The 17,510-nt window shown below is 40.8% G+C and overlaps 1 protein-coding gene across 1 annotated transcript in view; it reads right to left on the reverse strand.

Annotated features, from left to right (window-relative positions):
* LOC130219263 (chromatin remodeling regulator CECR2) overlaps window positions 1-17,510 on the reverse strand; it is a 41,663-nt gene that overhangs the window by 4,671 nt on the left and 19,482 nt on the right. The window contains 16 exon segments of the mRNA XM_056451585.1: window positions 68-136; window positions 139-805; window positions 883-1,023; window positions 1,652-2,004; window positions 2,410-2,536; window positions 2,625-2,716; window positions 2,839-2,876; window positions 3,030-3,159; window positions 3,788-3,935; window positions 4,900-4,983; window positions 5,918-6,078; window positions 7,493-7,560; window positions 7,658-7,732; window positions 7,835-7,962; window positions 8,095-8,278; window positions 11,555-11,649. Of these exon segments, the coding sequence (XP_056307560.1) occupies window positions 68-136; window positions 139-805; window positions 883-1,023; window positions 1,652-2,004; window positions 2,410-2,536; window positions 2,625-2,716; window positions 2,839-2,876; window positions 3,030-3,159; window positions 3,788-3,935; window positions 4,900-4,983; window positions 5,918-6,078; window positions 7,493-7,560; window positions 7,658-7,732; window positions 7,835-7,962; window positions 8,095-8,278; window positions 11,555-11,649 (2,560 nt within the window).

Consider the following 17,510-nt stretch of genomic DNA (forward strand, 5'->3'; position numbering starts at 1 on the left):
TGTTTTTGTGCTCAAATCAATTAAGTGGCAAAAGTAATTGATGCAATGCTAAAAATACCATGCTTACCTTTGAAGGACACAGGGGTGTGCTGTTTGTCTAGAACACCATCTCTAGAAGGCATGTGGAGCTGTTTTCAGGAGATGACGGTTCAGCAGAAACTAAAGTATTACCACCACTTTGTTGGTTGGACTGAAAGTTCCCAACATGATGAGATGATGAAGCTGACAGCTGCTGAAGGGCTATCATCTCAGGACTATCAAGCATAGATGCCAAATGTAGCCTTGAGGCCTGAGGGCCTCCTTGAAGCCTTTGGCCAACAGGACCTTGGGAATTGGCAGAGGACATTTTAAATTGACCATTTGTCATAGCAAAACCTGTACTATGTTGAGAGTGGATCATGTTGTGATTGTATGGGTGCTGGCCAGAAGCACTCTGTTCTTGCATTATATGTCCACCAGGGGTCGGTTGCCTTTGATGGTTCATGGGTGGCCACATCCTTGGCATGTTCATGCCATGGGGGCCATAAGGAGGGTATGAACTATGCATTGGGACACCTGGCCTGGCATACGTGTTCCCCATTGGCTGCATGGACTGTCCTTCTGGATGTTGGTGTGAAGGGTACATATTGGCTTCAGGTGGAGGGGAACAAAGACCTCCAGGCTGAAGGGCCATTGGCCTTGGACCAAGAGAAGGACCATGAGTTGGACCGGAATAGGAATGTTGCTGATGTGGAGGTTGAAGAGATTGACCATCAGGTCCAACTGCGTATCTTGGTCCAAGATGTGGACCATTTATGTGGGAACCCTGATTAAATAAAAAGAAAATTGTAAAAAAAAATCTTCAGGAGGTGAGTTCTGGCATAGATAGCAAAGATATCATACCTGCATGTTGTAATGTGGTACATGTTGATTTTCATGGTCCCCAGGAGGCCTGGACATGAGGGGTCTCTGTCCAGGATATGGATACTGGTTGTCAATCATCATATGTTGAGCATACATCGCTGGTCCTGAAGGTCGTTGAAACTATGGGGAAAAAAAGCTCTTAAGTGCTGGAAAAATATGTGAACAGGGGTATTTGTGTTTTTTTTTTAACACCATGCCAGCATCTAGGCTATATTCATGGCAATCTCAAAAAATTATAAAAGAGATAGAATTCAAGACATTTTAAATTGATAATAGACAAAAAATTCTACTATAGATTCAGATGATAAAAAAAAAAATTGTTAAATGTACCTCTTGGTTGTCTAATTGTCTAATGGTTGTCTGTTACATTAAAACAGTGCAGTAAAACATGCTTAAGTCATTTTATTCTGACATGCAAGGCAGAATAAATAGCCATAAATCTTGAATGTATGACTTAAAAAAAAACAACTTGTAAAAACTCACACTTACATTTGAAATTTGTGAGGGGAAAACACAAGAGCACATTTCATATAACTTATTGTAGTGACATTCATCCCATTCTATCTGTCACATCATAAATATAATACATTATCACCTGTTTGACATCAACAAATGGAATCTGACACTATAATATTCTGGTTGAGTGCCTCTTGTGCAGTGCTATCTGCAGAGTAAACTTTAGGATATTAGCCAGAACTGCTGTTTCAGCTGTCAACAATAAACAAATTAAGAAACAGTGTGGTCTAACCTGTTGAGCAGGGTGCAGCATGCCACGCTGTTGTTGTCCTGGATGGATGTTATGAGGATGTGGGGGACCGTTGCTGTAATGCGGAGGAGGGGGTTGTAAAGTGGATTTGGGCTTTTCTTGTTGTTGATTGTTTCCTTTGCCACTATTAGATGTTTTGCGTTTTTGAACCTGCTCAGTGGCTCTGATCAAGCTCTCGGGACCTGACTGTTTGTGATTCTTGTTCTTTTTCTTGTCCTTGCGGTCTTCACTGCTCACATGGAACTCCTCATCAGTGTCCCCATCTTCAGATGGAAAGTGCTTCAGTAAGGCTCGGGTAAAGCAGCGTTCCAAGGACTCAGCCATTATTGTGTATTCTGAGGAGACAAAAACAGGTAAGTACAACACACAAACACATACACAGCCAGTCTCATCTCCCCAGAGCAAGCACATCAACCAGGTCACAGAACCACAGTTGACCTCCGACCCCACCCACCCCAAGAGAGTGCATTCTGATGGATGGATGGCTCCAGGGAGGGAGCTGCGGGGCTGGAATGTCTCTGTGGCACTGCAGGACCTGGCGCACTAGAGGACAGCTCAATCACTCTCAATTAATCAAAGTCAGACAGTCTCCACATATTTCCACTTCTAGCGTGACTTGCTTTGCTCATCATTTTTATAAGTCTGCTACACATTCCGACATTTTGGAAGGGTACATTTGTTTTCACTTCAGTTAAGCAGCAACAAATCTTTGTAAGAGAACAGAGTTTAGTCATATTTACCACTCTCTTCTCCATTGTATTCCAGACAGTTCCCAAACATAAGCTTTACATCGGCCACGAACTCATCCTTAGCAATGTACTCTCCATCATTCAGCTTCCTTTCAATAGTGGACAGGTCCATTGGTGTCTGCCAAAAATCATCATTTATTGACTAATTATATCTTATTGAATTATTCTTTATTAATAGTTGATTAATTAATATCTTATATGCCCACCTGTATGATTTCATGATAATTAGGTGCATAAGACTCATCGACAGGTTCCATGAATGGCCAGGCATCTTTGTGAGCTTTCAGGGCCTCCAAAACTGAAGAGAAAATAATCTGACATCATAATCTGACATCATTTCAGCGGAACTGTTGCAAGCACCGAATGAGGAAATGAACACTAGGGCTTGACCACAACATAAACACCACTGTCAAAACATACCTTTGTAGAGAGCAGTGTAATCGTCATCTATCTCATAACTACAGATCAAAAAGAAAAGTAATTAACGTTAACACCACCAACAAACTACACATAAAAGCTTATACATATTAATTAGAAAGTAAAACGAACATCAAATGTGTTTGGAAACTATAAGCAACTACTGAATTTGAGACATGCAACCAAGTTCTTACAACTGTTTGGTGCGACGTGCTCTGCGAATAGGCGAGTGAGTTTCCAGATTAAGCAGCTCAGGTGGAAGTTCTTTCCCTTGAGAGAGCAACCAGGCTTTCTCCTCCCTCTGCTTCCTTCTACGGGCACGCTCTAGACGACAACAACAAATTAAAAACACATCAGGTATTAACAAAATTCTAAAGCCAAGTTATATTGCTATTGCATATTGCTATTGCTATTAATAGTGCACTTGTTACCTGCCTACATCAACCTAAGCCAAACTGATGAAAACTTTGTCAAACGAAAATCAAGTAGTAATAAGAGCAATTCATCAGGCAGCTTAGAAGGCACATTTGATCAAAGGGCAGAGGCAAGATAAAGGGGAGAAGTGCTTTATGTGCTGACATTAAAGGCCCTGACTGACACTCCCTGCTGGGAGGATTAAAAGAGCTTGAGGAGGAAACCACTGGAGAGAACTGCATGCCCGATCTTCATCCATAATACATTAATGTGGATAGGCCCATCAGCTGCAGTACAATCAAGAGTTAATTAACCCGCTGACAGAGGATATCAGAGCTGGATAATTCTCACGAGGAGCGAGGTTGATCGTTTCCCCTAGCTCAGCTCTTTGTATGATTAAAGCAGTCTTGGGTTAAAAGCATGCTGGCTTCAAAACGCCATGTCGAGAGAAGACCACAGAACGTGCTCAAGCGTCAGTATGTGTTTGATCACGCTTCTGGTGAAACTTTGTTCACCGGTTACCTGGAGTGTGACTCACCCTCAACAGCTTTGACTCGCTCCTGTTCTTCTCGCTCCCGTTCTTCTTGAAGGAGTCTCTCATCTTCTTTCCGCTGTTCAGCAAGTAGAACTTGCCTTTCCAGGTCCTCATCCCTTTGCCTCTCCTCCTCAGTTGTGGCTTGCATCTGCTTGATATACATGCAGAAATTAAACTATAGCTTACATCACATTAAACAAGAAAGTACAGATACACACATATATAAATAAACTCACCGGCCACTTTATAAGGAACACCTGTCCAACTGCTTGTTAAGTTTCTAATCAGGCTTTAGACATGGTCAAGAAAATGTGCTGCAGTTCAAGCCAAGCATCAGAATAAGGAAGAAAGTTGATTTAAGTGATTTTGAACATGGCATTGTTGGTGGTGTCAGACTGGCTGGACTGAGTATTTCAGAAATTGAAACTGTGGGTACAATTCACACAGGCTCACCAAAATTTGGCAATAGAAGATTGGAAAAACGTTGCCTGGTCTGATGAGTCTTGATTTCTGCTGCAACATTTGTATGGTAAGGTCAGAATTTGGCGTCAACAACAGGAAAGCATGGATCTATCTTGGCTGGTATTGGTGGTGTAATGCTGTGCGGGATATTTTCTTGGCACACTTTGGGACCATTAGTACCAATTGAGCATCATGTCAATGCCACATGAGTGTTGTTGCTGACCATGTCCATCCCTTATGATTACAGTGTACCCATCTTCTGATGGCTACTTCCAGCAGGAGAACACGCCATGTCATAAAGAACGAATCATCCCTGACTGGTTTTTTGAACATAACAATGAGTTCACTGTACTCAAAATGGCCTTCACACTCACCAGATCTCAATCCAATAAAGCACTTTTGGGATGTGGTGGAACAGAAGATTCGCATCATGGATGTGCAGCCAAAAAATCTGCAGCAACTGCGTAATGCGATCATGTCTATATGGACCAAAATCTCTGAGGAATATTTCCAATACCTTGTTGAATCTATGCTACCAAGGATTAAGGCAGTTCTGAAGACGAAAAGGGGTCCAACCCGGTACTATTACGGTGTACCTAATAAAGTGGCCGTTGAGTATATATTTACACACACACACACACACACACACTTACCCAACTGTCTCTGCTGCTATGCTGTTCAGATTGGCTGTTGTGTTCCTTGGGCGAATTCAGCAGCTTCTGCTTCATCTCTTTCTCCTGGGGAAAATAAACAGTTCAGTTGTGGTTGCATACATATGTGGGTGTCATGAAGGTCACTCTGGGACAGCTCTTTGTTTAACCAAAGCAGGAGGCTAAAGGGTATCATCGCAGAATCAAACAGCCATGGTGGCATTCAAAACCAGCCCTTTTCCCATATAGTCAGTATCCTACTCTTTTTAAATTACCCTATAATAATTAATCCCAGGAAGATGGAATGTCTGTGGTATCACCACTTAAAAGAGGTCAAAAAACCTGCAGCACTGCAGGCCGTCAATCACCATGCTCCTGCTTGCCTCAAGGTGAGAGGCTGCCACACGACGACGGCTAGATGGATTAGTTCTGACAGAGCTGTGAGACTGTGCTTGTGTGAATGTGTGAGAAAGAGTGGGTGGAGGGGTTTGATTTGAAGAGGCAGTTGTCCAAGTTTAAACCCATTGCATCAAGGTTGCAAGAAAAAACGCTGGTTCTTTGTAGATCTGTGTGCAGGTGAAACTGAAAATATGGAGTTGCATAAGGTTGTAAGCGTTGAAGCAAGATGTACAATTTACAGCAAGGGTATGTAATGATGATTGCTGGAAGTGGGGTAGCTATGGCAACCAGACACCCTAATAGGTCTTGATTAGCCACGGAAATGATACGTCAACACCACAGCAAAATGTGCATACCAGCATGCATTTGATATGGCCAGACAAGGCACAAATCAGGTATCTGGTTACAATGTTATCTATGGGCATATTAAAATGTTAATAACTGAACATTCAAAAACATACATACGACAAATCTACTGCATTTAAAAGAAACATTTAAACACCATACTAATCCTAACAGCAAATGCAACCTTAGAGATGTCAATCCACATTTAGATTATGACCTATACCCCTGTTTAACTCATGCCATCATTATAATCACATGACAGCGTAAAAAGTCTCACCTTGTGTTCGATCATGTTACTGATCTCAGGCAAGAAGTTCTGAGTGATGATGCGGTGCAGGTGCCGGTCCTGAGGAGAGATCTTGTCCTTAATACTTTCGGCCAGATTGACCCACTGCTCTTCTGTCTCACAAATGACAGACCAAGCCCCACGTTCACGCTCTGACAACACATTACACAGACAACACCGTGTTAACACGTTTAAAATCATCAACACAATAAAGCCTAATTAATATTCTGAGATCAGGATCTACAGAATACAAAAAAAGACAAATTAAAGGTTTCATGAAATTAAAATATAGTTATATAGATGCTTGTATCAGTGCTGTTCGTTTTTTAGGATATCTATAAGCTAGTCTGCTCCAAAACAGTGACAAAATTCCTGTTTAGAAAAATACAAAAAGATATAAACATTTAAAGCTTGTAGTTTCTCAGTTGCGCCTAAAGGCTGACTTACAATTCTGCATTGATTGATCGAGCGTCTGCCTTGCATTTATATTTCTGTGTGCTGTTTGTGTTGCTCTGCAACAACACTTCTGAAACACCAGCTGGCAGTAGGTTTTTATGCTGCTCTATGTTGAGTTTCTTTGAGGGTGTTTTGTTTTTTCTGAACGCTAGAAGTAGCTTAAACTCACTCATTCAGAGGCGGAAACCGGCGGACGTGCAACAACTTTAATCATAAGGTAAACACAAAACAAAAGTTTACATCTGGAGCTCCTCCACGGGACTTGACACTTGTAAACACTCGTTCCATCAGGCTTGCGGCTCTTAGTACCGCTACCAAATAGACCAGTCATAGAGCTTGGGCTTTGCATCGTTGCGACAAGTAGTTACATTTTTTAGAGATGGGCATCAGCCATGGCGAGGGCTATGCGGCCACATGAAGGCTGCACCAGACCATATGTGTGCACTTGACGCAGAAGTATAAATCAGTCTTAAATGGACCAACGGTTTTACTCACGTCACCTCATACTTCAGTTTCTCATCAAATCGTGACCAATTAATGTGCTCTAGTATCTGATATGCCCCGCCCCTTCAAGATGCTTTTCATTTGATGTACTTGAGCTCAACCACTCTCACTGGTAGAGCAGTGATAAATCAAAGGAGGAGTTACACCACGTCCCACCTTCTCTTCATGTGTCAATTGAGATTACGTCAAACATCGAATAAAAAAAAAAAGCACGTTTCAAAGCACTTCACAAGACCTTTAATTTGCATTTTTATGATAAAACAAAGCACCCCAATAACAATCAAATACTTTTTAGTCTTTTTAGCCATCTAGCAGCACCTAGATCTTTGATCTCTAAGAAATCTCTTACGCCAGCAGTTGTAGAATGCTTACAGAGTTACTAGCATTTCATTTTAACTTTTGTCATGAAAACCCCACATTTCATGCTTTTGCTGAAAGAGCATTTCATGCACATTGCAGCAGACATGCATTACAGCTGCCTTGGGCACTGTAAGCCACTTACGATGCAGAATAAAAATGAAGGGAAAAAAAAAATTCTGCAGTAACTCCACATCTTGCCAGCCTCAACAAAATAAAAGTAGCAAACCCCTTTTTCCAATGACTCACTGATTCCAGGTTTAGTTTCCTCAACACTTTCGTACTCTTCCTTGACAGAGTCCACCCCCTCCTCCACCCTGAAACAAACAAAATTAAAAATTAAAAAAAAAAAGATTATCTTTGTACAACAGTATTTCATACAACACATTCAACAGATGATTAAAGAGGTCTTACACTGATAAATCAATGTCCTCCGGCCTATTCTTTGGAGGCCTCCCTCTTCTTTTCTTCTCAGAAGCTTTATCGTTACTATCAAATAATGATTTGCAGCTTTTAACATCCATTTTGGGGTTTCAAACAAATAAAAAACGTATTATTTCCAGAAGGCTCTTTGAAATCTTATCTCCATACCTGTATTGGGGAGAGACCAATTCGACCGGCTCCTCTTTGTATAGCCTCGTACCGTAAAAGTACCAGTAGAGGGCTCCATTCCCATCCTGCCCCAGAGGCTCAACACGCAAACTGTCTGAATCCAGGCCCTACAAAATCCAGTATTTCTCTTTAACTGGAACCAATTTGGATAACTTCTGATAGGGTATTGATCTAATGCAATTTTCATTTTTTATTTAAGGCATAAATTGTGCTATGACACATATAAACAAGATTGCTACCTTAAGCCTGTCGAAGACATCAGCAGCATCAAGGCGATAGTCACAGAGTCTGTGCAAAAGCTCCACCTGTGTGCGGGTTGGTAGCTCCTCAAATGGATGCTCCTTCAGTGGATTGGGCTTTCCTTCTTCTAGTTCCCATCGGTAATTAATAATATCTTCCAGGTAACCGCTAAATGACTGGATCCTGAAAAGAACAGTGGAACAAAATTACAATGCATTTCATTACTAGAATTAACTCTATCTAAAGTTGGTTTCTGTGGCCTGGACCCAAAAAAAAAACATAATTTAGTTCTAATTATCTAAGTGTTCACACGGTCATTATTTAGACTGAACTTAAAAGATTAAACAACGTTGTTTCAGTGAGCAGAAGAAACCAAGTACGCTAGAACATTATGTCCTGTTTTTGGCTTGTTTAGATGTCTTTAATACTTGTGTTCATATTTAAGACAAACCGCATCAGAGGTGGACAAACACACACTTTTTCATTAAGGACCAAAGTCAACTTCAACCAGAGTTTGTTTTAATCTAACCAAACCTGCCAAGTGTGAACACACTCTTAAATAACTGTCCAACACATCAAGACTGCTTTATTTTCTGACCATCAAGGCTTTCCACCTTCATTTTAAGCTATAATGATACGCTAATAAATTATTCATGATTTAACTTGTAGAACCATGTCTTGTTGTGATGATACATGCTAAAAAAATATTAGTTCCGGATGGGTGGGGTTAATTTGATTAACCAAAAACCCCGTTTCTGCCGGTAATGTGCAGGGCAAGGGTGAGCCTTAGGACAACAAGAGAGAAGGTAGAGAGCAAAAAAGGAGAGAAAGAATAGGCTTATCTTGAGAAAGCAGAATGATCTCTCTCACAGCTGCAGGCCCCCTGCCATTCCATCTTTCTCTGCCTCTCTCTCTCATCCGTAACACTCCCTCCCCCATTCTGCTGGGGCGTTTAGCACATGTAGAATGAAAAGGGCACTTCTGTGAAAGGCCAGTGCCCCGCGGCCTCCCCCTGGATGCCAGTTGCTGTCGAATCCAATAAAACCCAGCGTCCTGTTAACGGCCTGCCTGAGTATGCGAAAGGGATCATTCTTGCCTACCCAGTCATCGACCGGACTCCTTTTTGCTGCTGATGAGGCACCGCTATGGAAGGGAGCTCCCTTTAGGGGCCAGTCATTCATCACAGCTCTGACTCACAATAACTCACACTCTTTATTGGGATGGGGCCCATGGCCCCTTGACCTACTACTGCAGGTAACACCACTACTATGGGCAACTGGTCATATGCAGATGGAGGTGTGTTGTGAGTCAAACACAGTCAGAATGTACAATCCCATGTGCAAGGCCCTTCAAGAGTTTCTAAAACACCAAAACAATACATTATACTCATATTTCAAGTTCAGTAGAAGTTAAGCTCAATCAGCAGTGCTTCACTGTAAACCAAATGACTCCTTCAAAAGAAAGGACAAATGGAAATGGAGTGTTTGGGGTAAACCAAATACTATAGAATACACAAGACATGTCACTCATATAGTTTTGAATGGGGAAAAGTGTAACGGTCAGTGTGGTGAATGAAGCCCTTTGTATTATTACAGGAGCCAATTATTGATTGCTATAGACTGATTTTTCTCCAGGGTGAAGCTCAGAGCAGACGTGTGCTTTTGCGACAGTTTTTTTTCTGGTCAAAAACTATATGAATCTCATTGAATACTTGCTTCACAGACATAAGAAATATATCCAAACAAAGCTTGAAAGCTGTACTTTTAAATGAATTTAAATTAAAAGTTTATTGGTTTTATAATCTGTATGAAACGATTGCGAGGTGCAGTCCGTCCTGTCAAATGGACATCACAGCAACTACTAAAACGCCCACAAACTTGTAAACAAAGAGTTACTGTCATTTCTGGAGGTGATTTGCCATAAAGACCAAGTTGTGGGTTAATTCAGAAGACCAGCGCGATCAGACGAAGCATTATCCAAAAGATTGTTCTCTGTTCTTGGGCCCCTTCTCTTCTCCATCTACATGACATCTTTAGGACTAGTCATCCAGAAACATGGATTTTCCTACCACTGCTATGCTGATGATACCCAGCTATACCTCTCTTTTCACCCTGATGATCCCTCGAATCCATCTCTGCCTGCCTGTCAGACATTTCACAATGGATGAAAGATCATCATCTTCAGCTTAACCTCGCGAAAACGGAAATGCTTGAAGTTTCTGCCAACCCGACTCTACACCATAACTTTTCAATCCAGATGGATGGGGCAACCATTACTGCATTCAAAATGGTAAAAAGCCTTGGAGTAATGATTGATGACCATCTAAACTTCTCTGATCACTATTCTAGAACTGCTCGATCTTGCAGATTCGCACTCTATAACATCAGAAAGGTCTGACCCTTCCTATCTGAACATACAGCTCAACTCATTGTTCAAGCTCTTGTTCTCTCCAAACTGGATTATTGCAACTCTCTACTAGCCGGGCTTCCAGCGAACTCTATCAAACCTCTTCAGCTGCTTCAGAACGCAGCAGCACGAGTGGTCTTTGATGAACCCAAAAGAGCACTTGTCACTCCGCTACTCACCCGTTTCCACTGGCTGCCAGTTGCTACTCGCATCAAACTCAAAGCTCTGATGTTTGCTTACAAAGCGACCTCTGGCTTTGCTCCTTCTTATGTGCTCTCACTTCTGCAGATTTATATGCCCTCCAGAAACTTGCGTTCTGTGAATGAACGTCGCCTCGTGGTTCCATCCCTAAGAGGGAAGAAATCACTTTCCCGAACTCTCGCATTCAATCTGCCTAGTTGGTGGAATGAACTCCCTAACTTGCGGTCTTCAAGAAATTACTAAAAACTTAACTATTTAGTCCACTTTCCTTCCTAATCTGCAACTGCCTCTCTGGCTATACCACTAACTGTACTCTCTCAAAAAAAACAAAAAAAAAAACACTTTACATTACTAATGCTTTGCTTCTTAGACTTTACACACCTGAAACTTGCCTACAGCACTTATTCACTGCTGCTCTCATAGTTGTGTAAACTGCTTCCTTGTCCTCATTTGTAAGTCGCTTTGGATAAAAGCGTCTGCTAAATTACTAAATGTAAATGTAAAATGTAAATGTAGATGATTATGTGTAGAATGGCCATAAATGAGATTGGTGTCGTGATATTGTTCCTTTCGAGTGCGCATGCTGATTTTGTTTGATTAGAATGTTTAGAAATGAAACTTATGAGAAAATTGTTGTTTATCTTCCAAATATGTAATGTAATTGTAAGCTTGGCAAACAGTTTTGGAGAATTTGATGTTTCCCCATTCAGATTTAATGCCCAAGCATACTGCCTAAGAGGCGTTTCAAAGATGGCAACTGATTGAAATTACTTGCCTTAAAGGGACTTTGGGTAAACATTCACAACATTAAAGCACAATGGATTTGAGAAATACTGATGATGGTACACTTACGTAATGTCGCTACGCTGGTAACATCCTTTCAGCAGGGAGCAGAGGAGAACTGAGAGGAAGTCTTGGTCTTGTTTCAGTAGTGCTTGCTCAAGTTCCTATCAAACAAAACAGCAGGGAATGGAGGTTAGCCATAACAGCAGAGTTGAGTATAACTAGCAGTTGCTTTTCCAACCATTAAACCAAAATCAGTTTTGACATCCAAGCACTGATGAGAATAGATTGTAGCTAACAGGACATAACGAGGGGTGTTACAAAATTCTTTGGGGTACTAAAACTAATGGTAAGGGTATGGAAAAGCAGAAAATGTTTGACTACCCTCTAAGGCTGTCATTAGGCTTCACAACTGAAATGAGAGAAAGACAAATCGTTGTTATAAGAAACTGCCTGTAGAGTAATGGCACTCAACCATAACCAGTTCAGGAACTAACCTGACAACCTTCCTTTGTTTCCATGAGCCACATTTTAACATCACCCTCTGTGCTGAATGCTGGGTGAATGTGTCACCATAAATTTGATCTTCTAACATATAAGATTACAATTCTACAAAGCACCATCACACATCATTTGACTTGGATAACAGTTTCCAATCCTGTATAAATCTTGTCACTCTAAAGCCAATGTCTTTGCTATCTCAGCTGTGTTGATGCTAAAATAGTGTCTTCACTAAACATGTCACGACTAAAGACAACAAAACAATTTACAGTGATTTTGACAACAATGGGTAGAGGTCAACAAATTGCTGACAGCAAGCTGAAGTAAATTTTTTGAGGACATAATGACAGAACATACAAATGACCTAAGAAGAGGGTGATCTAAAATGCCATTTACATTGTGAACTGACTCTTGAAGTGTCATAGCAATATAATGCAATGAACATCCTAATATTATGACTGCTCAAAACAAGACAGAGGATCACACAGTACATTTATGGTGACAATAATGTGCAGGTTTTGTGCGGTACTTTAAATATTTGATTATAGTTCAAACTAAAATCATTTATTTTGTCATTGGATCATCACTCCATCTGAATGTTTTTGTTTAAGCTCAAACAAAACATTTACATGTAAAAATAAGTAAGGGTCACAATGATATAGAATGGTTATGAGAAATGTCTTCAATCCATATTGGGAACATGTAGGGCTCAATACCTTCTAGGGTTGATCTATGAGATATTACCATCATGACCTTAGGCAAGACACTTCATCACAGGATCCTCTGAAGTGATTTTGCCTATAATATGTGTCCAGCAAGTTTCTTTAAATGAAAGTCTCAGCTTAATGACAATTCAAAGCAAATTAGATGTTTGAAACCATAAGGCAAAAACAATATGGCAAGCAATAAGTCAATGCCAAAATTAATTAACAACTGAGTACTACAAGAGTATTAAAGCATAGTGTAAAAACGCTTGACTTTCTTGCACGATGTAGCATATATGGTAAAATCTGTAAATAAATGAAAACATGCTTGATAAAGCTTCTAGCAACAAGATGGAACTGAGGTTTAACCTTGACCCCTGTCTTCTTCCATTGTGTTTCAGCTATTGAGGGTTTATGAAGCGGCAGTAAGTAGGACTGCAAACTCCAGCCTGCTGAAAGGAACAGAGGAGAAGCTAAGCGACAGCATGAGTCCACATCTACAGCTAGGCCTAGGCTGACCCAGCATGCACTTCTCTCCTCAGGATGCCCAATGTCAATCTAAGAAAGAGGGCGGGAGAGATCGACAAAATGTAAATGGCCAGTGTTCCATCGTCGGTCCATCTCAAGGAGCTTAGCGACTGCATTCGCTTTCTTTCATGAGGACTCAGCGAGCCACTGAGTCCCTCAGGCAACAGGGAGCACTTTTCAGCTCCTGTATAAAACACCCCCCTCCCCACCTTTACCAATTCAGAGCAGAGTGACACTACAAAATTAACTCAAGGGCGAGAAAGGCAACCCATCCATTCTTGGTGAGATTCACTCAAGCTGCAGATTGCCATTTCTCTCTAGAGAAATGGTGGAGAGAGAGGGGTCATGGAAGGTCAATTCACACACCTCCTGGCTGTGGAGAGGTGCGGAAACCAGGAGCCCAGTGTCAGCAGAAGGAAAAACAGAATGAGAGCTTGAAAAACAGGATGAGACACGTTTCAGCTTAAGGTTAAAAAAGCGCTGTCCTTAGATTGTTCTCTTGAAAAAAATGGCAGTGGTATTGCTTAACATGCTGAATCCATTAAGCTTTTTTAGGCTGATTGCAGAAGCAATTTAAAAGCTATTGATTAAACCCCCCAGGTATTCAAAGAATCTAAAGTGTCCGTGAAACTTCTTATTGAAGGGCTGTTTGGACAGGAAGTCCAGAGGTGAAATGGATCCACCGTAACAAAAAGGTTTATCGCCTGGACAAATTTGGTACCTCTTCATGCCTTTATCTATGCGCATCCATCTCTTCACAACTCACTCACACGGCAAGTGTTTGAGGTTGTCAGGAACATCCAGGGTTGTCTTCGAGTGATGAGGTACTCTGGCCTACTGCACGTCACTCAGATCCTCCGTTACGCCTACAAAACGTCCTGGTCTCTTGACAGTTAAAGGGCCAGAGTGGGCCCATCTATCAGTGCAGCCACAACTTTGATCACACTTCAAACCTGAGGCCGACTGAGGGGGATTAACACTACCCCACTTTGCTTTTGAAGTGCCATTCAGTGGCTCTATTGCAGAGAAGCGGAATGAATGTTGTGTGTGTCCTTTCCTCCACAAAGTCTCCTTTAACAGCTCCCTGAAGATCTATCCTCAATCTTTTTGCTTAACCAGCTAGCAAAACAGGTATGGTAGGTGCACTGCACAGATGATCAAGATGATAGTACTTGATGACTCAGTAGGAGAAACATTTTCAGTCAAGCCCAAGGTTAAAGAAACAGCTTGCGACATATGAGAAATTTGTCTTTTACAAACCTTTTATGATATTTAACCGTTTCAATCCATACAATGAAAATCAGTAGGTCTAAAACAATATTGGTCCAACTGAATTCCACTGTATGGATATATTGCTGTGTGTATTCTACAGGGAAAAAAAGCATACAGGTTTTGAACAGCGTGTTCTTCAGGGTTGAGTAAACGATGGTTAAAATTGAGAAAAATATTCATTAAAAATCCCATTTTACTTTTTAAATCAATGTTCAAACAAACTGACATTGTAGGTCATGACAATTGGGGCTTTCGCACCAGGTAATACTTTATCATAGGTACTTTTGAATGGCGGCTAGTTTAGTCCCCCAAAAACACTTGCCTAATCATTCCACGTTTTTGTGGCATGAACAAGCCAAAAAGCGAGTGCATCTGCCAATAGTTATAGGAAATTTGACAACATTCTTCTGCTGTAAAAGTCCTTGTTGATGACTCTATAACGGTCTAATAACATGTAACAACAGGATGTATGTTCCAAAAGAGACACTACTGAAAACATACTAATACACTGTTCGGCACTGTTCACATAGAATGCATTTTTCCTCTCCAACATACTGCTTTTCTATTGTTTTTCAATGTAAAAACGCACTGGACAGATGTGTGTGATCGTTATGCTCGCGTCTCGCATATTTTGAAATGCGCATACATGAACGCTGCATTTTTTTTTAGACGTAGCTCATGATTGTCAGGTCCAAAAGCAGTGGACCAATCAGAAGAGCCTGGAGGCGGGGCAACTGTTACAAGCTTCTGTTTATAGAGGAAAGTTGGCATGACAACTGTTTTAGGGTGTACTCACACTAAGCACGGTTGCCTTAAACCGTGCTCGGGTGCGATAGTCGCCCTTCCCCTCTCCCCCTCGGCCTGCACCCACATTGCAGATTTACTTTCTGAGCCTGAGCACATATACATCATCAATGATGAGACTGATCAGTTAGAAAGAGGTGCTCTCGCTCCATACAATGGAGATTGCTTTAGTTATACTTTTTTGTATTATTTTAAGTCATTTTGGATGCGACGAACAGTAAAATATTAACAGATCCACCATTTTGACACTTGAAATTTTTTTTTGAAAGTGAAAGTGCTACACAATTTAGGTGGTCTGCTGAAAGTGCAGCTGTTGTGCAGTGAGGGGTTTGCATCTTAAATAAACTAAGACAGTTCGCGTTCATTGAAAAGTAAGAATGATTAATAAATCCTTATGAAAAAGACATCATAAAAATGACATCATGACATCAGTTTTGCACTCAGGCGTGCGGTACACTTGTAATATAAGCGCAAAGTGCACCTGAGCGCAAAACTAAAGCCTCATTCACACTGAGCAACTTGCAGCAGCAACGCAACAAGTGACTGTTCATTTTAACGGAGAGTGATCGACTTCCGGAGACCTCAGTCTACGCAAGTGACAGCAACCGTTGGCAACCAGGTGGGCGTGTCGAGTGACTCGACAAAGTTGAGAATCCATCAACTTTAAGCAGTTGAAGAGCGATTTGAAACATCAGCCAATAGGAGCACCAGTTGAGCTCACATGATCTTCTCCCAGCTCTGCAGCAGATTGCCACCCAGAGTAACAGGCAGCTACAAAGTCACTACTAGTGTGAATGAGGCTTGAAGGTGTGACGTCACTACTGGGCAAGCCAACTGAACCATGCCCGGGTGTGATTGGGAGCACTCACTCTTAATCAAATGAACTGGGAAATGGGGGTCAAACGTGACAGATAGCCTACTGTGAATACACCCTTATTTACAGTTATATCATGGCGGAGGAGGTGTTTGAAAGGCTTAGCATTACAGGTTCTTATTTTTTTAAAGGGGTCCATTATTACATCATGTTCATAATAGCGCGAGGTCCATGTGACGTGATACGTTGTGCTTTTAATAAACCCATTCATGAGTGCTGCATCTTACAATTATTAAAGTAAAATGTGTTCTGGGTTAATGAGCCCTTAGGTTTAGTCCTGTCCAATATCTATTTTTGTTGTACGATATATTGCACCAAAATATATTGCAATAGATGACATTATTGTCATTTTACGACCATTTTATGCCACTTATTTTATAATGCCATTAATAATATCATAAAGTACACTCTTCTAAGGAACACAATATCCTATTCTTAAGAATATTTAATTTAATTATAGTCATTTTAACAATTGAATAATTAGGCATCGGAATTAGTATGAAAATGTATATATCCTAGACAAATGAATAATAATAAGTGTTAACATAAAAGTGCAAAGTAAATAGTTACAGAAGCTGTGAAATCTGCTACCAGATCTATTTACAGTTGTCAGACACCCACATGAAATATACAATTGTAATTTATAGTAAATACTATTGTGCTTTTTTAACATACTGACACCTCCAATAGAGATGGAGATGTTGCACAATCAGCTAAAATATTGCTAGAATTAGTTTTTATGTATGGGCGATATGTATTGCATCGCCAAAAATGATTGAGGTCATGTCCATGTGTGATAAGTCGATATATTGATTAACTGATTATTGTGACAGGCCTACTTAGGTTGTATATTTAATCACTCTCAGAACTAAAAAAATGAATGTTGCTGATAAACATGTGTGTATCTCCCATTACAGAGCATTGACAAAATGGAACCGCCCCCATATCAGTCCCTGGTGCACAACAGAAACTCTACAGATAGCACATGGGCAACAGGGCTGATTAACGGACCAGCAGGAAGAAAGTAAACATTTATCTGCATAACGTCCTCCTTACTGCCTGAACCGTATCTCTTGATGTCACACTTTCAACCGACATAACAGCACAGCAACGTTATGGATCTTCTAATCATGGAGATTAAGTAAAGCGTTTACAGTGCTACAAATTCTACTAAGCAGAGCTGGACTGACGATTGTGGATAACATACAGTGGAGAGATGCATTACAGATAAGGTATCGTTTCACTTTTCCCAAGAAATTAAATCATGCATTACTTTACTATGCAATAGACAACTGCATATATCTGACAATCCCAGCTACTCACCCTTTCTAAAATTTGACCA

Source organism: Danio aesculapii, chromosome 25 (assembly GCF_903798145.1).
Source record: "Danio aesculapii chromosome 25, fDanAes4.1, whole genome shotgun sequence".
NCBI lineage: Eukaryota > Metazoa > Chordata > Actinopteri > Cypriniformes > Danionidae > Danio > Danio aesculapii.